At 42.2% G+C, this 18,675-nt stretch overlaps 1 protein-coding gene across 4 annotated transcripts in view; it reads right to left on the bottom strand.

Annotated features, from left to right (window-relative positions):
• Positions 1–18,675, bottom strand: part of Hecw1 (HECT, C2 and WW domain containing E3 ubiquitin protein ligase 1) — a 235,625-nt gene that overhangs the window by 5,364 nt on the left and 211,586 nt on the right. For all 4 annotated transcript variants that reach the window (XM_050142743.1, XM_050142745.1, XM_050142744.1 and 1 more), the window contains 10 exons: positions 18,283–18,366; positions 17,812–17,921; positions 16,512–16,632; positions 15,466–15,579; positions 14,286–14,438; positions 11,814–11,912; positions 10,166–10,295; positions 8,506–8,652; positions 7,249–7,363; positions 4,321–4,519 (listed from right to left, as the gene is read on the bottom strand). In XM_050142743.1, the coding sequence (XP_049998700.1) occupies positions 4,321–4,519; positions 7,249–7,363; positions 8,506–8,652; positions 10,166–10,295; positions 11,814–11,912; positions 14,286–14,438; positions 15,466–15,579; positions 16,512–16,632; positions 17,812–17,921; positions 18,283–18,366 (1,272 nt within the window). The remainder of the gene's footprint in view (positions 1–4,320; positions 4,520–7,248; positions 7,364–8,505; positions 8,653–10,165; positions 10,296–11,813; positions 11,913–14,285; positions 14,439–15,465; positions 15,580–16,511; positions 16,633–17,811; positions 17,922–18,282; positions 18,367–18,675) is intronic.

Here is an 18,675-nt window from a genome sequence, read left to right as displayed (position 1 = left end):
CAATTCTTTGTTTCTATGGAAACTTGATGCTGGTATTTTGATAAACCATGGAGAAGAGTGTTTTGGTGCAGCTGGAAGTTAATTTTATGCTTTTTTTCTCTTGGGTTGGGTGAGCGGTGTGTTGAAATGGTGTTTATATATCAACCAGAACACACACACACACACACACACACACACACACACACACACAAGACACTAAGCTAAAACAAAATGAAACAAACCCACAAAATAAAAGTAAACTCATCGCTTTAATTTTATTCAGGACATTAAGTGTTTGAATTACAAGATCCCCTGGGGAAGTGTTTACAATCTATACCTGTGTTCTGAATTAAGTAAATTAGGACAAGCCGGCTCAGCACTCAGAATAGTGCAGATTCTTCAAAAGATAAAGAAAGGGATGAAGGAAGAGAGAAGGTGAGGTTTTCTGTTGAGGGAGAATCTGAGGAGAGCATTGGTGTTTTGTCTACCCAACATCCAATCCTGTTTTTGGCAACAACTGCCTCCTGTGTTCACTCAGCCCCACCTTTTCCTGCCTGTCTCTCTGTAGGCTTTAAGGCCTTTACTGGGAGAAAATATGAAATAAATAGATATTAGAAGAGTTCTGTGTTCACCAAATGTCAGGAAGGCCTAGATTACTTCAAAAGAAGACAACTGAAATACTTTAGATACTATCACAATATTTGAAAATAAAAACAAACTCAGAAAACTGGGTGGGGCAAAGATTACAGTGCTTTTCTTGGTGTTTAGAAAGACAGAAAGTAGTCTACCCACTGGACTCTGGCTGACATAATTGGTGGTACAGTAAGACCCCAAGTATGCTTTTGGTGCTAGGTGAACTAGCCTGGAGCAAGGTATGACCAGGCATCGAGGTTTTCTTCCTCTGGTCATTTTTATGGCTATTGTGAGTGTAAATGTAGAAAAGAATCCCATAAAGTAATTAGAATCATATTAATTCTATGGAGATAATTTGCAGGAATAAACAGATTTATAAAGCAGAATGCACTCTGAATGCTCAGTGTCTTCACCGGCTGCTCCTGTTGAGTTCTTCAACCCCTTGGTTAACGTCCCTACATAAGGTCTACCTAGCATCCACAATGAGTTCAGTTAGATTTAGTGTTCCTATATGCACCTAATGCTTCAGCAGTGAGTTTTTATGTTTTGTTTTTCTTTTAAGACTGGGTTTTGCTGTGTAGCCCTGGCTCTCCTGGAACTTGCTTTGTAGACCAGACAGGTCTCAAACTTAGAGATTCACCTTCCTCTGCCTCTCAAGTGCTGGGATTAAAGGCCTGTGCCACCATGCCTGGCTTCTGGTGTGGTTCCTGCAGCTTGGTGTTGGTGTTGGTTAGTGTAGCACCAAGGGAACCAAGGTTTTGCACCCCCAATTCTAACTGCAGGCTAGTCACTTGTCAACTTTATGATCTTGGAAAGTCAGCTAGTCTTTTTTGGATCTCAGTTTTCTCACCTGTGAAATGGGAATAAGAACACACACTATGTGTGCACTTCATGAACAAAACACACATAAACTCCTTTCATACTGTGAATCATTGTTTCAATATAAGAGCTTTTCTATCTATCTATCTATCTATCTATCTATCTATCTATCTATCTATCTATCTGTCATCTATCATCTATCTATCTATCTATCTATCTATCTATCTATCTATCATCTATCATCTATCTACTTTTGGAGACAGGGTTTCTCTGTGTAGTCCTGGTTGTCCTGGAACTTGCCCTGTAGTCCAGACTAGTCTTGAACTCAGAGATCTGCCTGCCTCTGCTTCCTGAGAAACATCTCTTTAAAAACTGTGATTGTGATAATTATTTTAGGAGCTGTATTGGACTTATCTCTTTACACGTAATTTGCTGGGAAGTAAACCATTTGCTTGTCACACCCAATGTTTTGAACACCACAGGATGGAGAACACTCAAATTTTACTCTGTTTAAGTCAATTTAAAGGTTGATGTGGGAGTGTCATAAATCAATCTGTTGATTTCATTGGTTAAGCAATAAAGGAACTCCTTGGCCCTGATAGGTTAAAACATAGGTGGGAGGAGTAAACAGAATAGGATGCTAGGAGGAAGAGGAAGTGAGCTCAGACTCGACAGCTCTGCTCTGGAGCAGAGACGCCATGCTCAGCTCTCCCGGGTAGACGCGATAGCTCCTTTCAGCTCCTACCCAGGATGGATGTAGGCTAGAATCTTCCTGGTAAGCACACCTTGGGGTGCTTACACAGATGATTAGAAATGGGCTAGTCCAGGTGCGAGAATTAGCCTAGAAGAGGCTAGATAGAAATGGGCCAAGCAGTCTTTAAATGAATACAGTTTGTGTGTTGTCATTTCAGGCATGATTAGCAGACGGCCGGGGTGCTGGGGACGCAGCCCCGCCGCTCCTATTTCAACAAAAGGTGTAGAATTTCAGGATGGTTTGGGATTTGGCTTGTGCTAAGTGAATTCACTGATTATTCTCATAATCCTCTATATAGCTGATTTCTCTGAATCTTCTCATTTCCCCAAGTTATCAATCAAAATATTAACCAATACAGTGCCAAAGAAAAGTCTTGCTCACGTCCTCTAGACCACACTTGAAGATGATAAAACCTAACAAAGGAGGTTTAATGTGACTCCAGCTGTGTATTTGTGTCTTCCCTTGCTGAAAACCATCTTTACTCTCTGTCTACAGTCCCATTCAAATAGTATCGTCCTACCTCCTGCTGAAACGATATGTTCAGGTTTGTCAACAACCTTTGGATTCCTACATGCAGAAACTTTGTATTTTGATCATGCTCCCTCCCCAAGCCTAACTCTTCCCAGATCCTCCCCATCTCTCTACCCAAGCAACTTTATATTATCTCTATCTCCTTTTTGAAAAAAATCTACCAAAACAAAAATTACTAATAAGACAAAATTACCAAAACAAAATAAAATGACCCTCTTCCTCCTCCACAAAAAACTATGGAATTTATCTTGTGTTAGCTAACTACTCTTGGGCATGGGTGCCTCTCCTGGAGTATGGTTGATATACTCTGTGATGCTTCTTTGGAGAAGACTGATTTTCCCTTTGCCAGCTGGTATTACAGATGGCTTCTTGGTTAGAGTTGGGACCCCACGCCTACTTTCCCCTCTCGGTGATGGAACTACATCTGATTTGAACTTGTGCGAGTCTTGTGTGTGCTAACACAATCTCTGTGAATTCATATGTGTATCAGTTCCATTGTGCTTGAGAGATTGTGGTGCCATCAAGCCCTCTGGCTCTTACAAGAAGAGCATCTTCTTATAGTAGATATGGGAATTAACACACAGACCCAAAACTGGGCAACATGTAGAGAACACTCAGTTCTAAATGGGACCAAGCACTCAGCCCTAAAATCATGTACACACAAGCAACACTAAATAAACTCAGGAGGTTATATTTCTATATATGTATGTAAGAGTAATAAAGAAAAAAAGAAATCATGAATCTGAGAGGGAAAAGGGAGACCATGGGGGCTGGAGAAAAGAAGGGAGAGAAATGATGAGATTATATTTTAATTTAAAAAATCAAATCAAAATTCTAAAGGGAGATTATAATTTCATTTCTGCAGGGAAAAAAATTTTAAAACCTAGGAAGTACACAACTCAAAAGCTTCAGGCATTCCCTGAAACTGATGCACATAAGCAGTAAGGGCTGTTGAAAGATGCTCTCAGGTCAGCCAAGATGTCCTGAAGAGGCCGAGGCTAACTGAACTGCCTGGAACAAACACTTGCAACTCTACTGAGCTACATGCAAGTTGTGCACTCCACATTTCTTGCCTTAGTGAGCCATTCTGCGGTGGGTTTTTGGTGACGCATTTGTCCGAGTCATTTCTGCTCCTGTAAGTAACCTCTCACTCACGTACCTCTATCTCCAATAAAAGTCATTGGCTCACAAAGTTGTGCTCTGGTGGTATCATTCCTTCGATCTGTTTTCAGATCTTTATTTGGTGTGAGCAGACATTTGGTCAGTTCTTCTCAGGAATAGAATCACTCAATACTCACCAACATCATATGAACTGTTATATGAGGAAAGCACAGAAGTCTGGGAAAATTAGATGAAAGCTATACTTCATTAATAGTTCAATTATATAGATTTAGCAAAGGTATTTTGGTGCTGCTGAAGCTTATATATGATCAACAATGAAAAGTTCACTAGGAATATAGTCTCAGCCCATGTCTTAGAGGCACCTTACTTACATCTTTAACTAGTAACTCAAAAAACAATGACTGGCAAGCAAGAATTCTATCTTAAAAGATGATCCCCCAAACTCAAATAGCAAAGCATGCAGGCTGGCGGGAGCTCTGTACCTGGGAAGAGATGTAATTTTCCCCCACTTCTCGATGCAGAACCGTCGAAGTCCATTGCTTCCCCGCAAAGCTGCAAAGCCTTCATAGGGCACACTCGATGTTCCTGTCACAAACTGGAGTAATCTCAATCTCTGCTCATTGTTGAACCGTTCTACCGCAGCCCAGAACCAGCGGATCACAAGGTGGCTGTCATGATAACCTGGTTAAAAAAAAAAAAAAAGAGGTCGTGGTGAGGAGAAAGGGAATGTGGAGGAAGGAGGAAGAAACAGATGTGTTTTGATTCTGCTGCTGATGGCATTTAGATAGGCAGGTCTAAATTTATATAACTTGGTTAAGTTTTAAAACAAGCAGTTTTAGATAATAGCAATTTTACAAAAGAGCTGGGTATTTGAGAAGTTTCTTCTGAGGTATTTATCTAAACAACTGCAATACAACCTAAAATAGCCCAGCCTTATATGAGTATAAGTAATGAACAAAAGGTTCAACAAAGACAGAGCATCTATGTTTTCTTTTTTCTGATGTCTTAGCTCTCAGAAACAATATAACATAGGAGAGTCTGGGCTTTAAGATCAGAGAGAGGTAACATGCAAAGTTGGCTGAAGACGATAGGTTCCAAGCAGTCATGACTGCCCCCCAAGAAAAGCTTGTATCCACCACACAGTTGTTCTCTGAGTCAGCCTGGGCTGGGAGCTGCTTTAAGGCACCATTGAGGAGGCTAGGCTTGAGAGATACAATCATGACAAGGGAAGAGGCATTTGAAGAGAAGGGACACAATGTGGGTAGAAACTGAGAAAGCTTCGTGAAGGAAGCAGGAATGCGTTTGTGTAGTGGAGCAAAGAGAAAGGACATTCTTAACAGAAGAAATAGATAATGAAAATGAGGAAACCATGAGGCATCAGGAAGTCAGCTCACACAAATTATCTGTAGAGTCTGGAGGTCAGGGGATGCTGGGACCTTAGGAGTCTTACTGGGTCGGTAGAATACTTAGGCCAGCAGTTTTCTTAACTGATCTGCATGGCAATTTCAAGCGGGTTTTACAACTTAGTGATTGAAGGAGGCTGAGCTGGTGTCTGAAGCACGATTAATAAAAACTGAGAGAGAGAGAAATTGGGGTTTAACCTGAGGTCAGGAAAGTAAAACAGCCCAGCCACTGGCTCTTACCTTTACCTCAGTCCGAAATGGCGATTCTGCCTCCAAGAATCTCAGAATGAGCCTGAGCCTGAGAACTGTCTCCTCCCACTTTATAAACCTTTTAGAGTTTATAGACGTGTGCCACTACTACCCAGTTTCTACGGCAACGTGTGTAGCTATTGGGATTAAAGGTGTGTGTCACCACTGTCTGGTCTGTAAGGCTCACCAGGGTGGCTCTTTTACTTTCCCAACCCCCAGGCAGGCTTTATTTATTAAAATACAAATGAAATGCCACTCCAGGTGTCCCTTTGCTCCCCCCCCCCCCTGTTACACTGGTTGGGATTTCTCTCTAATATTTTACCTGAAAAGAGAAATTTTGAGGCCAAATCTTACCAAAGTCTTCTGTGAGTAATAAGGCTGTGTTTTGGGGGGGAAAGATAACGGTCTGGTCTGATGCAAGTGATGTTTGCAAGGGTACAGAGGTATCCATATTCTGCATTAAGGATTTCTTATGCTAATCCCATGCTGAAATAGTATTTTGGATATATTAAATTAAAAGACATAAATTGCAGTTGCTTGTTTGTACTTTTTCTAATATGGCTATTAAAAAATTTAGTTAGTGCCAGGTGTGGCGGCACATGCAAAATTTAGGCTGCAGAGGCAGGAGGATCTTTGTGAGTTTGAGATCAGCTTGGTCTACATAGTTCTAAGTCAACCAAGGGTGTACAAATAAACAAACAAATGTAAGAAAGAAAGAAATTCAAAACTATACACGTGGTTCATATTCTCTTTCTGCCGTAGATGACTAATCTAAAGTTTCAGGTGTTCTGGGGCAATAATCCCTATATCAACATGAAATAGTCATACTGTAAGAATCACAGTCTGTGTTGTTAAGAAATGGTGAATATAATATGGACAGAAATGAGCTTGATTCATTCAGACCAAAGGGAAGTTCACACATGACTCAGTAAATAACTTCTTAAATTATGAAGAGAGGAAAGAGAGATAGAGAGAGATATAAAGAGATAGAGAGAGAATAGTTAGAACTCTGTGGAAGCAAGCATGGACCGAGGCAAAGCAGGTTAAAATTCTCCAGGAAGCGAGAGATGTTTCTCTGACAGGGCACAGGCTACTCAAGAGCTCACACACAGAAGGTGTGCTATCTGTGTGCTTTTACACAGCCACGCCAGGGGCAACTGTTGTCTGAAAGAAGTTCAGCTAGAAGCTGTGCAAATAGCTATTTTGTACTGAAGTAAGGATAAGTCTTTGAAGGTTTAGAAAAGTGATAAACAGGGCTCGGGATACTCATTAGTGATACAGCATTTGCTGAGGAGGCACCAGGCCTTAAGTTTAATCCCCAGAATGGCAAATGTGTGAACTACGCAATGGATTACTACTTAGTTATACAAAAGAATGAAATACTGGATCATGCCACAACATGGATGAATCTCAAAAAAGTATAATAAGTCAAAGAAGGCAGAACAGGGACCGTGTTTTGTATGGCAGTACTTCTGTGATATTTCTAGAATTGTAAGTCTACTGAGACAGAGTAGAGATGTCCCCGTGTCTGAACATGGAAATGAGGGGTGAGAATAGCTGCTTGATGGGTACAACCTTTCTTTAGACGACGAAAGTATTTTAGACCCAGGTAGAAGTCACTGTTACACAGAATTTTGAACGCACTAAATATTATTGAATTGTTTATTTTAGGATGGGCCAGTTTTACACTGTATCAATTTTATTTCAACAATTTTTTTTTTCTTTAAAACATTTCTTATCAAAAGTGCTGCTGCTCACCTCCCCGGTACTCGGTGTTATTCCTCCAGTCGTTCAGGTCGATTTCGGCAGTACCAGCAATCACCAGCTCCAGCTCCCTTGCATCAAACACGGAGACGAGCCTTGAGTCGACCACCTGGAAGACAATAGCATCAGCACAGGAGGAGGTGGTTACTGTTGTTGCTGTCAGGCTGGGAAAGTGACTATCATTTACCACTTGCCCTTTGAAAGGCAGCCATTTCCAAATTCAAGATCATGGCGGTTCTCTTAACACTCATCTCTCCTATCTTACTCACGTGTTAGAATCTTTACCCCCAGCTCTCTGGAGCCTTAAATGATGTAATTGCATTATAATCTCAAAATGAGATCACGAGGCCCTGAGGCAGGGTTAGTGCCCCTAGAGAAGACGCACACTGACAGGAGGCAAGAAGCTGTCACCTGGAACCTGGGTCCTTAGCAACAGAATCTGCCAGCGTCTTGATCTTGGACTTGCCCGTCTCTAAGATTGTGGGAAACAGATTCCTGGTGCTTAGAAGATGCCCCGTCTATGCTCTTTACTACAGAAGCCCCAGCGGTAGTCACCAACTAGCATGTTAGAACACAGTCCCTCGTGGGCTGGGAACAGAGGGAAAAATCCCATGCTTCTTAGCATTTCAGACCCTTCCTGATTTCACTAACAATCCCAGCTTGATTTTCTGAAGTCATATTTACGTTTTCAAGTTATATTGCAGGTCTCCAGTGCTGCCCGCTTTGGACCAACAAGTGGTGGGCACTGAATTAGAAAAGAAACTCCTAAACTGAATTTCTAAATTGAAGTATAACGACACATTTTTGGGGACGGGAAGTCTGTCTGTCTTCTCAACGTCCTGCTCAGCCTGACGACATGTAGCAGAACAGACGCCCAGCAGGAGAGGCTAGTACCCCCTAGTGCTTCTGCTTACTCTGCTTCAGTGGACTGAGGGAAACGCCACATCCGCCTAGCTACCCAGGAAACACTGGATGCTTCCTCACCTGGCACAACAGGGCCAAACCAATGACAATTCTCTGAGAATATTTAACTTCTGACAGGGCTTGTATTCACGAAGTCTGGCTGTCCATCCCTCCGGCCCAGCTACACGTTCCACCCACTCTGGGCGTGAGACCTTAAACCTTGCCTCTCTCGCTTCTTTCTCTCTGTTCCGAGCTACTGAGGTTCTGCTCCTCACTGAGCTCCAGGAGAGGCACAGGTTCCACAGCGGAGCACTGTGGCCCACTTTCCTAGGTCACCTGGGGTCTTACCTCGTAGAAGCCCCTCACCAAGGCTTCGGTCTGCTGCACCACACCGCGCTCCACCCGCCACTTCACCATCCTCTCAATGTACTCCTTTTTGTTCTTCTCAGTCACCTGCGTGTTGGCGCCTCCAGACTTCAGCTCTCTCTCTGTTACCTTGCAAGTAAACGGGAGGCTCGTTATGCCTATCAGCCAGCTTGTCTCCCGAGGAGACATTTTTGTTTAGGGCGACAGCGCAAAAAGGCCCTTTTCTTTCCCTGGAAGTTACCAGGAAAGTTTTCGTTGTTGGAACCCCATTTTAAAATATCTTAGAAGAGCTATACTCTCAACACTACGGCCAGGTATTCGATGTCTCTGAATCTCAATTAGGGCAGCAGATTGCGGCTGTTACGCGGCAAGCCCCGGCAAGCCCTTCCTTGGGCACCCAATGAGAAGAAGAAAAGCAGAAGCAGGTAGAAAGGTTTGTTTCTCTGAGCTGGCTGCAAACATGGCCAGGAAGCAGACCACGAAGGAGCAGAGCCGTCTCCACTCAGCATGCGCTCATGCCTCAAAAGGCAAACTCATCAACCGGGAGCTAGGCTCTGTCTGCTGCTTTTCATGTACTAGAGATATAAAAATATACTCCATATGTTTTTCTAAGCTAATATACACACATAAATATATACATAACATATACATATACAGCATATACTCTGTTATTCATTATCTTTTTCTCTGAAAAATATATCTCAGAAATGTTTTATCAGTTTAGATATCATTAACCCATCCTTTGCTGTTAGCAGTGTTCTCTATTGGTGTTTTATGACTTAGTATGAAATTTGAATGGGTCTCCCACCCATTTGGCCAACAGATTTAATATTATATTAGTAAATTCTTGCAGCAAATACATGGGAAATTTCTTGTTATGCAGTATTGAGACCTATGCATACTGGAGGACTAAGTGGATGTAGTAAAAGAACTATTACATAGTTTTGAAGATACCTTGTATCTTATGGTATATTTGGATTGTTTAATGATCCATGGTTATATTTGATTTTCAAAACCCCTGCATAGGGTAGAGCCATATCATGTTGTAGGACCATCAAAGTCATGGAAGGAAGGAAGAGCTCTGGCAGTGCTGTTCAAAAAAAAAGTCCTGGGGCTGGGGAGGGGGCTCAGCAGGTGAGAGCACTTGCTGCTCTTGCAGAGGACATTGGTTTGAACCAGTGAGATTCTTGTTACCTAATTTAAAAATAAAATCCCATTAAAGTATGACTCAACACTCCTATACCTGAAATTGCTTATATGAGCACATGCGATACAAAAGGACTGGGAAGTATGGGGCAAACCAGATCTCTGGTCATTAATGTCATCAGCAACATTAGTCACAATAACCACCAGGATGACAGAAACAGATACTTGTTTAAACTATCTAGAGTCAAAATCATAAAATAGAAATTATCTGGTATTTCCCAGGAGTTAGGGGGTGGGAGGAATTAAAGGGTATGGTTTAATCGGTAGAGTTTCAGTTTTGCAAGAATTTCTAGAGATTGGATGCCAAACCATGGGAATGCACTTAAGAGCGCTGCAGTGTGCACTTAAAACCTTCTAAGATGGCTAAGCTTTTTTTTTTTTAGCTTTAACCATAGCAAACAACAAAATGTCTTTTCCAAGTCCACATCACACAAACCTGTCCAAAAACTTCTTCATTAACAGTGAAGGTGAGATCGAGAATATCTGTGATGTTATTGTCCTTCATCCACTGCAGACTTTGGTGGAATTCCTCATCTAAATATTCTAGGTCGCTCAAATCACAGGGCCTGGGAGAGTCAAAGGCAGCAAGAAAATGAGTGAACAAAGGTCTTCCGGACCTCATTCCAAACCTGATTATGCTTATTTTCAATAAAACACAATCGGTTTCATAATTACTTGATAATTCTGAGTACATTGACGAAGCAGTAATTCAATAGTTTTAACTTATTCAATAGTTTCCCTTAGAAAAGAAACTACTAAAGTTTCAATAATAAAAAATGAAATAATTATTGACTCATAGGTAACTAAAAAACAAGTCAGTTCTACTCAACAATGTAATACAATATTCACAATGTTACCATTTCTATATAAATGAACTAATGTCCATTATACAGTTTAGTTAATAGAGTAATTTCTTTTCCTCTTCTTTCTTTCTTTCTTTCTTTCTTTCTTTCTTTCTTTTCTTTTCTTTTCTTTTTTTTAAATATTTTATTATATACAGTATTCTGTCTGCTTGTATGCCTGCAGACCAGAAGAGGGTGCCAGACTTCATTACAGATGGTTGTGAGTCACCATGTGGTTGCTGGGAATTGAACTCAGGACCTTTGGAAGAGCAGGCAACGCTCTTAACCTCTGAGCCATCTCTCCAGCCCCCTTTCTTTTCTTTCTTTCTTTCTTTCTTTCTTTCTTTCTTTCTTTCTTTCTTTCTTTCTTTCTTTCTTGATGTGGGAGTGTCATATATCAATCTGTTGATTTCATTGGTTAAGTAATAAACCAACTGCTTGGCCTCATAGCTTAGAACATAGATGGGAGGAGGAAACAGAATAGAATTCTGGGCGGAAGAGGAAGTGAGGTCAGACTCTGCACTGCTTCCAGAGGGACCGGACAGCTGCCATGCTCTGCTCTCCCAGGCAGCTGCAACCCACGATGGACTTAGGCTAGAATCTTCCCGGTAAGCGCACCTTGGGGTGCTTACACACATCATTAGAAATGGGCTAGTCCAGGTGCAAGAATTAGCCTGTAAGGGCTAGAGTTCATGGGCCAAGCAGTTCTTAAATGAACACAGTTTGTGTGTTGTTATTTCGGGCATGAGCTAGCCAAGCGGCAGGGTGTTGGGGACGCAGCCCCGCCGCCGCTCCTATTTCAACACTTTCTTTCTTTCTTCTTTCTTTCTTTCTTTCTTTCTTTCTTTCTTTCTTTCTTTCTTTCTTTCTTTCTTTTTTTTGGATTTTCGAGACAAGGTTTCTCTGTAGCTTTGGTGCCTGTCCTGGAACTAGCTCTTGTAGACTGGGCTGGCCTTGAACTCCCAGAGATCCACCTGCCTCTGCCTCCCGAGTGCTGGGATTAAAGGCGTGCACCACCACCGCCCGGCAATAGAGTAATTTCTTATACCTACATAAAGTCTCCCAATGTCATTTTATTACACTACAAGGTATGGAAAATGTATAGGCACTCAGAACAAGAAATAGATGGAAACTTATTAGAAATGGTTGGAGCCAAATTAGCAAAAAGGCCAGAGACATAAGAAAGGTCGGCGCTGTCGTCCTGCAGAAAGCCTGGGCAGAATCATCCTACAGGACACTTACAGCTTCAGGAGTCCCTTGTAGAAGGGCCTTGTAAAGAAAGCATCCAGGAGATACTGATGGATCAGAGCCAGTCCCAGGATACGACCACTAAATCTGAACCTGCAACACAGATAAGGCAGGGAAGTGTAAGAGTCAGTAGGAATTTACATTACTAAGAATCTTCATTTGTACTATTTTTTAAATTTGTATTTTTATTGAAGCTTTATTTATGGGAATCGAGGTTGAACCAAGGGCATCACATGTCCTAAAATATGTGCTGTACCACAGGGCATCCCTTCACCCGGTTCAATGAGTTCTGTATAGTATTCATCTTAAACAGCTCAATGAATCTGCCCATTGATGATATAAGGAGACATCAATTCTTCTTCATATTTTTTACCATAAACAACGGTCATGTGGTTTGGATGTCCTAAACAAAACTTTCTGTGTTCCAAGATCAGACTACTGTTACTTATTTAAGAAGAGGAAATGCTGAGGAAGGGAAATTGAGGAATCTGAAATATAAAACCCAAGTTAGACCCAAAGAGAATCTAGACCCAAGAAAACAGAAACCCGTCTCTCTGAACAATGTGTTTGTTTAGATATTTTCTAATGTCATTCCATGCTGGAGGTGGAGGCTTGACTATCAATCACAGACGGCCGTTAGTATTCAAAGACAGTGGGAGACAGTTCCATGCAATCACAATGTGATGACAGGGAACCTGACCGACCATTGTTATTCAATATTGCCAGCTACACCATCAAAGAACAATGTGATTGCTAGGAAGAACCGGTCGTGGAGACCCTGCCACCTACAGATATAAAGGCCCTTACTAATTTCAATCTTTGTTGAAGCAACTTGTTTTCTAGAGAACTGCTTGGCTGAGTTGCAAGGCTACCTGTAGCTTGCCCTCAATTTGGCTGCTCTATGGAGTTTCCTGTCTGCCTGGTCTACCGTCCTGTGCTATGAAGGCTTTGCTCTTTCTGCCCCTAACTCCAAAACTGGGGTACACCTGTTTTCTTTCTAATTAGGTTCTCACCTAACCATGGCCTTTTCTGGCTCCAGAGGAGGTAGGTGGCGTATCTATAGATACAGCCGCCACTATGGCTTAGGAGTGTCTGTCCCTAGTGAGGCCCAGTTAGGTGACTCTTCCAAATGGGTTTGAATCCTTAGAATTTGTCAGAAGCTGATTTTGTAGCTGATTTTTGTGTTTGTATTCCTGAAGATAATGGAGTATTTGCAAACTCTGAAGACAGTGTGCCTGGTTTTGAGGCAACTTCTTTGCCAGGTGTTCATGCATCTGCCCTGGCCTCCCAGTCATTGGTGAGACGATACTGACATCTTTACTCAAGACAAGTCTCAAGTCCACATGTGGCTCTCCACCCAGCGGCTTTTCCGGTGGACTAGGTCAGCCCCAAAGGGGTCCTCACCAGAGGACTGTGGCTCATTCCCATCTTCGTGTTGTTGTTAAACTAGTTTATTTTATTTTTATACTTTGAAATTCATAAACGTATACAGCGCATCTTAATCATAGGTGCCCCATACTTCCTCCTTCTAGGCTATCTCTTCTTCTAGCTCATAATCTCAAAAAAGGATAATAATTTTAAAAAGAAAAATAAGAGGACTTAAGTATTATTGCATCATTTCCCCCTTCCCTTTCTTCTCCCTCCAAACTCTCCCACATAATATCCCCTCCCCACTTTCTTTCAAATCCATGGCCTCTTTTTTATTAATTGTTGACAAGCACGCATGCACACATGCACACACACACACACACACAGCCACCAAGTCCATATGCACATGGCTGTGGGGTTATGCACTGGCTCAGGCATCCTGCCAGGGGCAACACTTTCTAGAAAAGTGCCGCTTCTTCCCATTGCCATCATCAACCACCAACAGCTACTCAGTTTGGTGAGGCCTTAGGAATACATCCCACCTCCATGCCGGAATTTCTGGTCAGTTTATTCTACGCAGGTCTTGGACAGCTAGCCAGAGTTGCTGTGAGTTTGTATGTGTAAGGGACATGAATAGCTCTGGGAAGCATTCAGCGACACATCTGTGATTTCACTGACATTCTTAATCTTTGAAATCTATGCCTTATAGGAGTATTTTAAGTAGACAATTAGGCTATTTTATACCAATTGACAGTTGTTATAACATCAATGCCTTTGGTAATTTATCTTATGTTCTCTATAGCTTTTTTTTTTTTTTTGGTTTTTCAAGACAGGGTTTCTCTGTAGCTTTGGAGCCTGTCCTGGAATTCCCTTTGTAGACCAGGCTGGCCTCGAACTCACAGAGATCCTCCTGCCTCTGCCTCCCAAGTGCTGCGATTAAAGGTGTGTGCCACCACTGCCCGGCTCTATAGCTGTTTTTTATTCTTATGATCCAACCATTCCTGGCTAACTGCTCCATATCAGTTACTGGAGAGAAATGCCGCTAACTTTTGACTAAGCAATTTTTAACCACAAAAGAGTCAAGATTAGGGAGCTTACCATTCGAGATAGTTTTCTACAAACGCCGACATGGGGCTGATCTGCACCGTGTAAGTGTCGTTTGCAGAATACTCAAAGAGTCCATAGTAAGGGTTGAAGAGCTCCTGAGACAAAAGGAAGAAGAACTCTCGAGAAGGGCCACTGTAGTCCAGGCTGCAAAGGAAACACAGGTCCAGGAAGTTCACCTTTGTGACAGTTTCTTATCCAGATCCTAGCAAAGGTCTTTCAGGTATGGGGCCCGAGAAGCAGAGAGCAGTCTCCCCTCTTTATAGCGAACTCCAAGAGGAGGTGTCAATTTGTAGTAGAAAATGAAGGTGTAGTCATTGTTTTTGTTTTTTTGTTTGTTCGTTTCTTGAGACAAGGTTTCTCTATGTAGTCCTGGCTGTTCTGGAACTTGCTCTGTAGACCAGGCTGGCCTTGAACTCACAGAGATCCATCTGCCACTGCCTCCCAAGTGCTGGGATTAAAGGTGTGGGGTGCCACTGCCTGGCCATGGTTTGGGATATTTTTAAGCAAATGTCTATGAATAAACTCTTGTGATAGTTGTCTTCAAACGTCCCCCTTTTGGTCATCAAATATCTATAGGACAAAACACACTGCTGGCCCATTGCAAACAAGGTCTTACTGTGAAGCATAGGAAAAATTTCCTGCAAAAGTATATGTTTTCGTTTGTGTGTATGTGTGTGTTGTGTGTATGTTTTTATGTGTGTATGCATACAACCTTATAAGTGCATCTTCCCTTGCCTTTTAGGTAGCTACATCACACACTTAGGTGATTCATAAAGTCACAAAAAGCACACAAAAACTTTGGCATATAATTTGATATATCCATTCTGGAAGGAAGAGGTTCACCCTCCCCTCAGGAATTTACTCCACCTACAAAGCAAATGTCCAGCATTTCAGGATTTTAATTTGTACTATACTTTGGCCATAGGATCTCAGACTCTGGGACATGGCAATAACCCTTTTTCCTTTTTATTTTCTTTCTTTTTTTTTTCTTTAAAGAGCAAGGCTTGACAATGCCTGGGAAGAGAAAAAAGCTTACTGATAAGATACGCTCTGAGTTACTTTAGGCAAGTGTTCATAGCTACTCTATTCTTTCCCGAGAGAAATTACCCCTCACTCCTGGGATTTGATTTCCCCACACTGATCTCTCTGTGTGAAGCTCCCGGTGCCTCACCCCTCTTCTCCAACAAAGGTGATGTAGAGCTTGTTTCTCTGGAGCTCCTTCCGGGAGTATGCCATCACCTGGTTGAAGGTCCCCTCCAGCAAGTGGTCTCGGCGGATAATGAGCCTGAGAATAAAAGGTATTGGTGAACAGAAGCATTGAAGTGGGTGCTGAGCACTGTTGTATGTGAGCCGTGGGTGCTCATTAGTACGGCTTCACTCATTGGCTTCTCTAATGAGAGAGGAGTGAACAAGGGAGAGGTTCTATTAGTCTAGTACTGGGTTTGATACACTCAAATTACTGGCACACAAAGAATATATGAGCATATGGATGCTTATCTTTGGACATTCTCAACTGCATTTAAAAATGTTTTTCTGTCAATTGGTATCCTGTCTCTTAGGTTAGAAGGTGTCTTCAATTAGGATTTTAAGTTTGAGCTCAGCTTTTTAGCTAAAATAACAAACCCAGGGTTCAGGTAACACCTACTTGGAATTCCTTGCAAAGTTGCTAAGCATTCACAAATGCGAGAAATGAATTAAAATTTGCCTTGATTATATTATTATTGGTTTTCCAAGACAAGGTTTCTTTTTATAATAGTCCTGGCTGTCCTGGAACATGCTCTGTAGAACAGGCTGGCCTTAAACTAACAAAGATCCATCTGCCTCTGCCTCCCGAGTGCTGGGATTAAAGGCGTGCACTACCACTGCCTGGTTCAGTTACTCTTACATGAATGGAAATAGAGCATTTTATCTGAGTTTAAGGGTCTTTGTTTTCTGTAAAGGTCTATTGTTGATCTCATGTACCTGTTTGTCTTATGTTTATAGTTCTTTTCATTTTTTCCTCCCCTTTCCTGTCTTTTTCCTTTCTCCCAAGTACCTGAACACTTTTCCTTTTTCTCTTCCAACTTTCTAATTTTCCTATTCCTCTCTTTCAGGCCATTAAGTGTTAATATATATATATATATATATATATATATATATATAATATTCAATGATGCAAAAAGTGAATAGATAAGAAAGGCTATTCCCTTAATTTAGGACCAAATACTAGATACTCACTTAATTTTACCCGGGCCCTGACCAAATCCTTTGGCTTCCAGTTTTCGGTAGAAATTGCGTAGCTTAGCTTCAAAATCCCTTCGGTATGGTGAAGGGGCTCTGGCGCTGGCTCTCTGTAAACCTGTAGAGAGAAGCAGACAGTCCATGGTCGTCTTTCTCGTCCGAGAACAAACGTGCAGAGAGAGTAGAGCAAGTGCCCCCTGAAGCAGGGTCCTAGCCTTTGCGGGCATCTAAGGAGCCGCTCTCATTGCCGCCACTCTCAGTTGCTTCTATAATAAACTGCAGTAATGTAGGAAAATAGAAAATGGATTCTGATGGGAATGTTTTTATCTTCCTCTGAAATTATTTAAGTCGTGTTAAGTTCTATTAAAAGCACCTCCATGGAAATTACCTTGACTCACTTAGTATTTGAGTAATTTGAGAGTATTAACATAAAATGAACTAAATACAAGGTTTTTTTTGTAAGCTGCCATAAGAAGACTAGAGGCAGCATGAGGCAAGAGGCCCTCGGCATGTGCATTTTCCATGCCTCTACATTGCCACCGATGCTGGAAGAAAAGAAACATGCTGAGACACGAGGACTCAAGCACTTAGGGGTTCATATTAGATCAACATTTAATAAACCGTGTAACTGAATATGGAAGCTGTGGAGAAGTTTTCTGAACACACAACTACCAAAAGTTAATTCAGAACCAAATGGATCCTAGGTGCATCCTGCAGTTCTCTCCTGTGCATCCCAGAACGTCGTTGCGGCCTCGGTCTGGACACACCACCCGTACACTCTGTCCCCCCCCCCCCCCCCCCCCCCCCCCCCCCCCCCCCCCCCCCCCCCCCCCCCCCCCCCCCGCCTACCCGTGCTCGCTCTCACATGAACAAGCGTGGGAAGATTCCTAGAATCATTACTTAGAAATAATGAGGTTTGATTTTAGTGCTTCACTTGGGCATGATGGAACACCCCTGCAATCTCAGTATCCTGGAGCTGGAACAAGATAGTCATGAGCTTGAGGCTAGCTTGGGCTGACTAATTCAGCTCTATCTCATTTCCTTTCTCAGTTATCTAGAAACATGAACAAGTCCCACTGTAGCTTGGGGCAATCATAAAAACAGCCAGCAGTTTGTCAACACCTAATTTAGAGTGTATTGTTGATGAGAAAACTGAACGGGATGAAGAGAGAACACACACAGAAACACAGAAGAGAACACACACACACACACACAGCTGTCTTATCTTGAATTCCCTTTCAGTTGGTGAAAACACACACGAGCACTTAGATGACACCAGGCCGGAATTTCAAGTTACCTGGGGAGTTCTGAGGTGAGGAGCAGGGGGAACAGCGAGGAGAGAAGCTATACCCAGGGTGGAAGGCAGATTGCAGGGGAACATAGGACATGATCTCTTCTTCAAAGAGACTATGAAGGTTAAAAAGAGGAAAGTTAGTTGTCTGTCCCATGAGAAAGTATGCACAGATTGTAGAAGAGCAGTTAGCATTCCCACTTGCAAATTCTCCGGTTCTTGAATCTATTAGCCTCATCATAAAGTCTCCATCAAGAACTTTACAGCCCCAGTGCTCTGTCTGGCTCTGCGTCCAGAGATAAGGATGCACAGCAAGGATTGTTAAGACTGTCAATCATGGACAGAAGCTCTACTTCTGAGATCTAGAACAAGTGGAAAGTGTTTGGTTCTCATCCTTTTTAGGGTGCCAAACGCTTTCCCAACCTCCCCACCCCTCCTCTACGGTAGCTTTCCAAGGTCTCAGGTCCAACCCCTTACCTCAGCAAAATGACCAGATCAGCATCACAGGACAATTTCTCCAGCCCATGGTTACCCTCTGTCCGAATATAATGGATTTTCTCCCTAGAACCAAATTTGAAAAGAAAATGAGAAATACATAGCAACTGAAAAGCCAAGGAATACATAAATAATTTCAGATTTATTTTTTAATCCCTTTTTGCAAAATGACTAACAACTTCCCCCAGTGCATTTCATAGTGCTCAAAGGTCATCTGAATTTTCGGGAAGCTTTGGGTGGCTTTTCTGAGATTCACACAAGAGTCAGAAGTTGAGGAGGCCAAGTAAAGTCAGAGTCTGGTTGAGATAGACAAGAATGGAGTAAGGCCGAGGAGGTTGTGAAAAGACAGCTCTTGGCTTAAGGCACATTGGGAGC

Source organism: Alexandromys fortis, unplaced genomic scaffold (genome assembly GCF_014885135.2).
Source record: "Alexandromys fortis isolate MF-2015 unplaced genomic scaffold, M_Fortis_MF-2015_v1.1 scaffold_5, whole genome shotgun sequence".
Classification (NCBI taxonomy): domain Eukaryota; kingdom Metazoa; phylum Chordata; class Mammalia; order Rodentia; family Cricetidae; genus Alexandromys; species Alexandromys fortis.
This window is presented reverse-complemented; position numbering and strand designations above follow the sequence as displayed.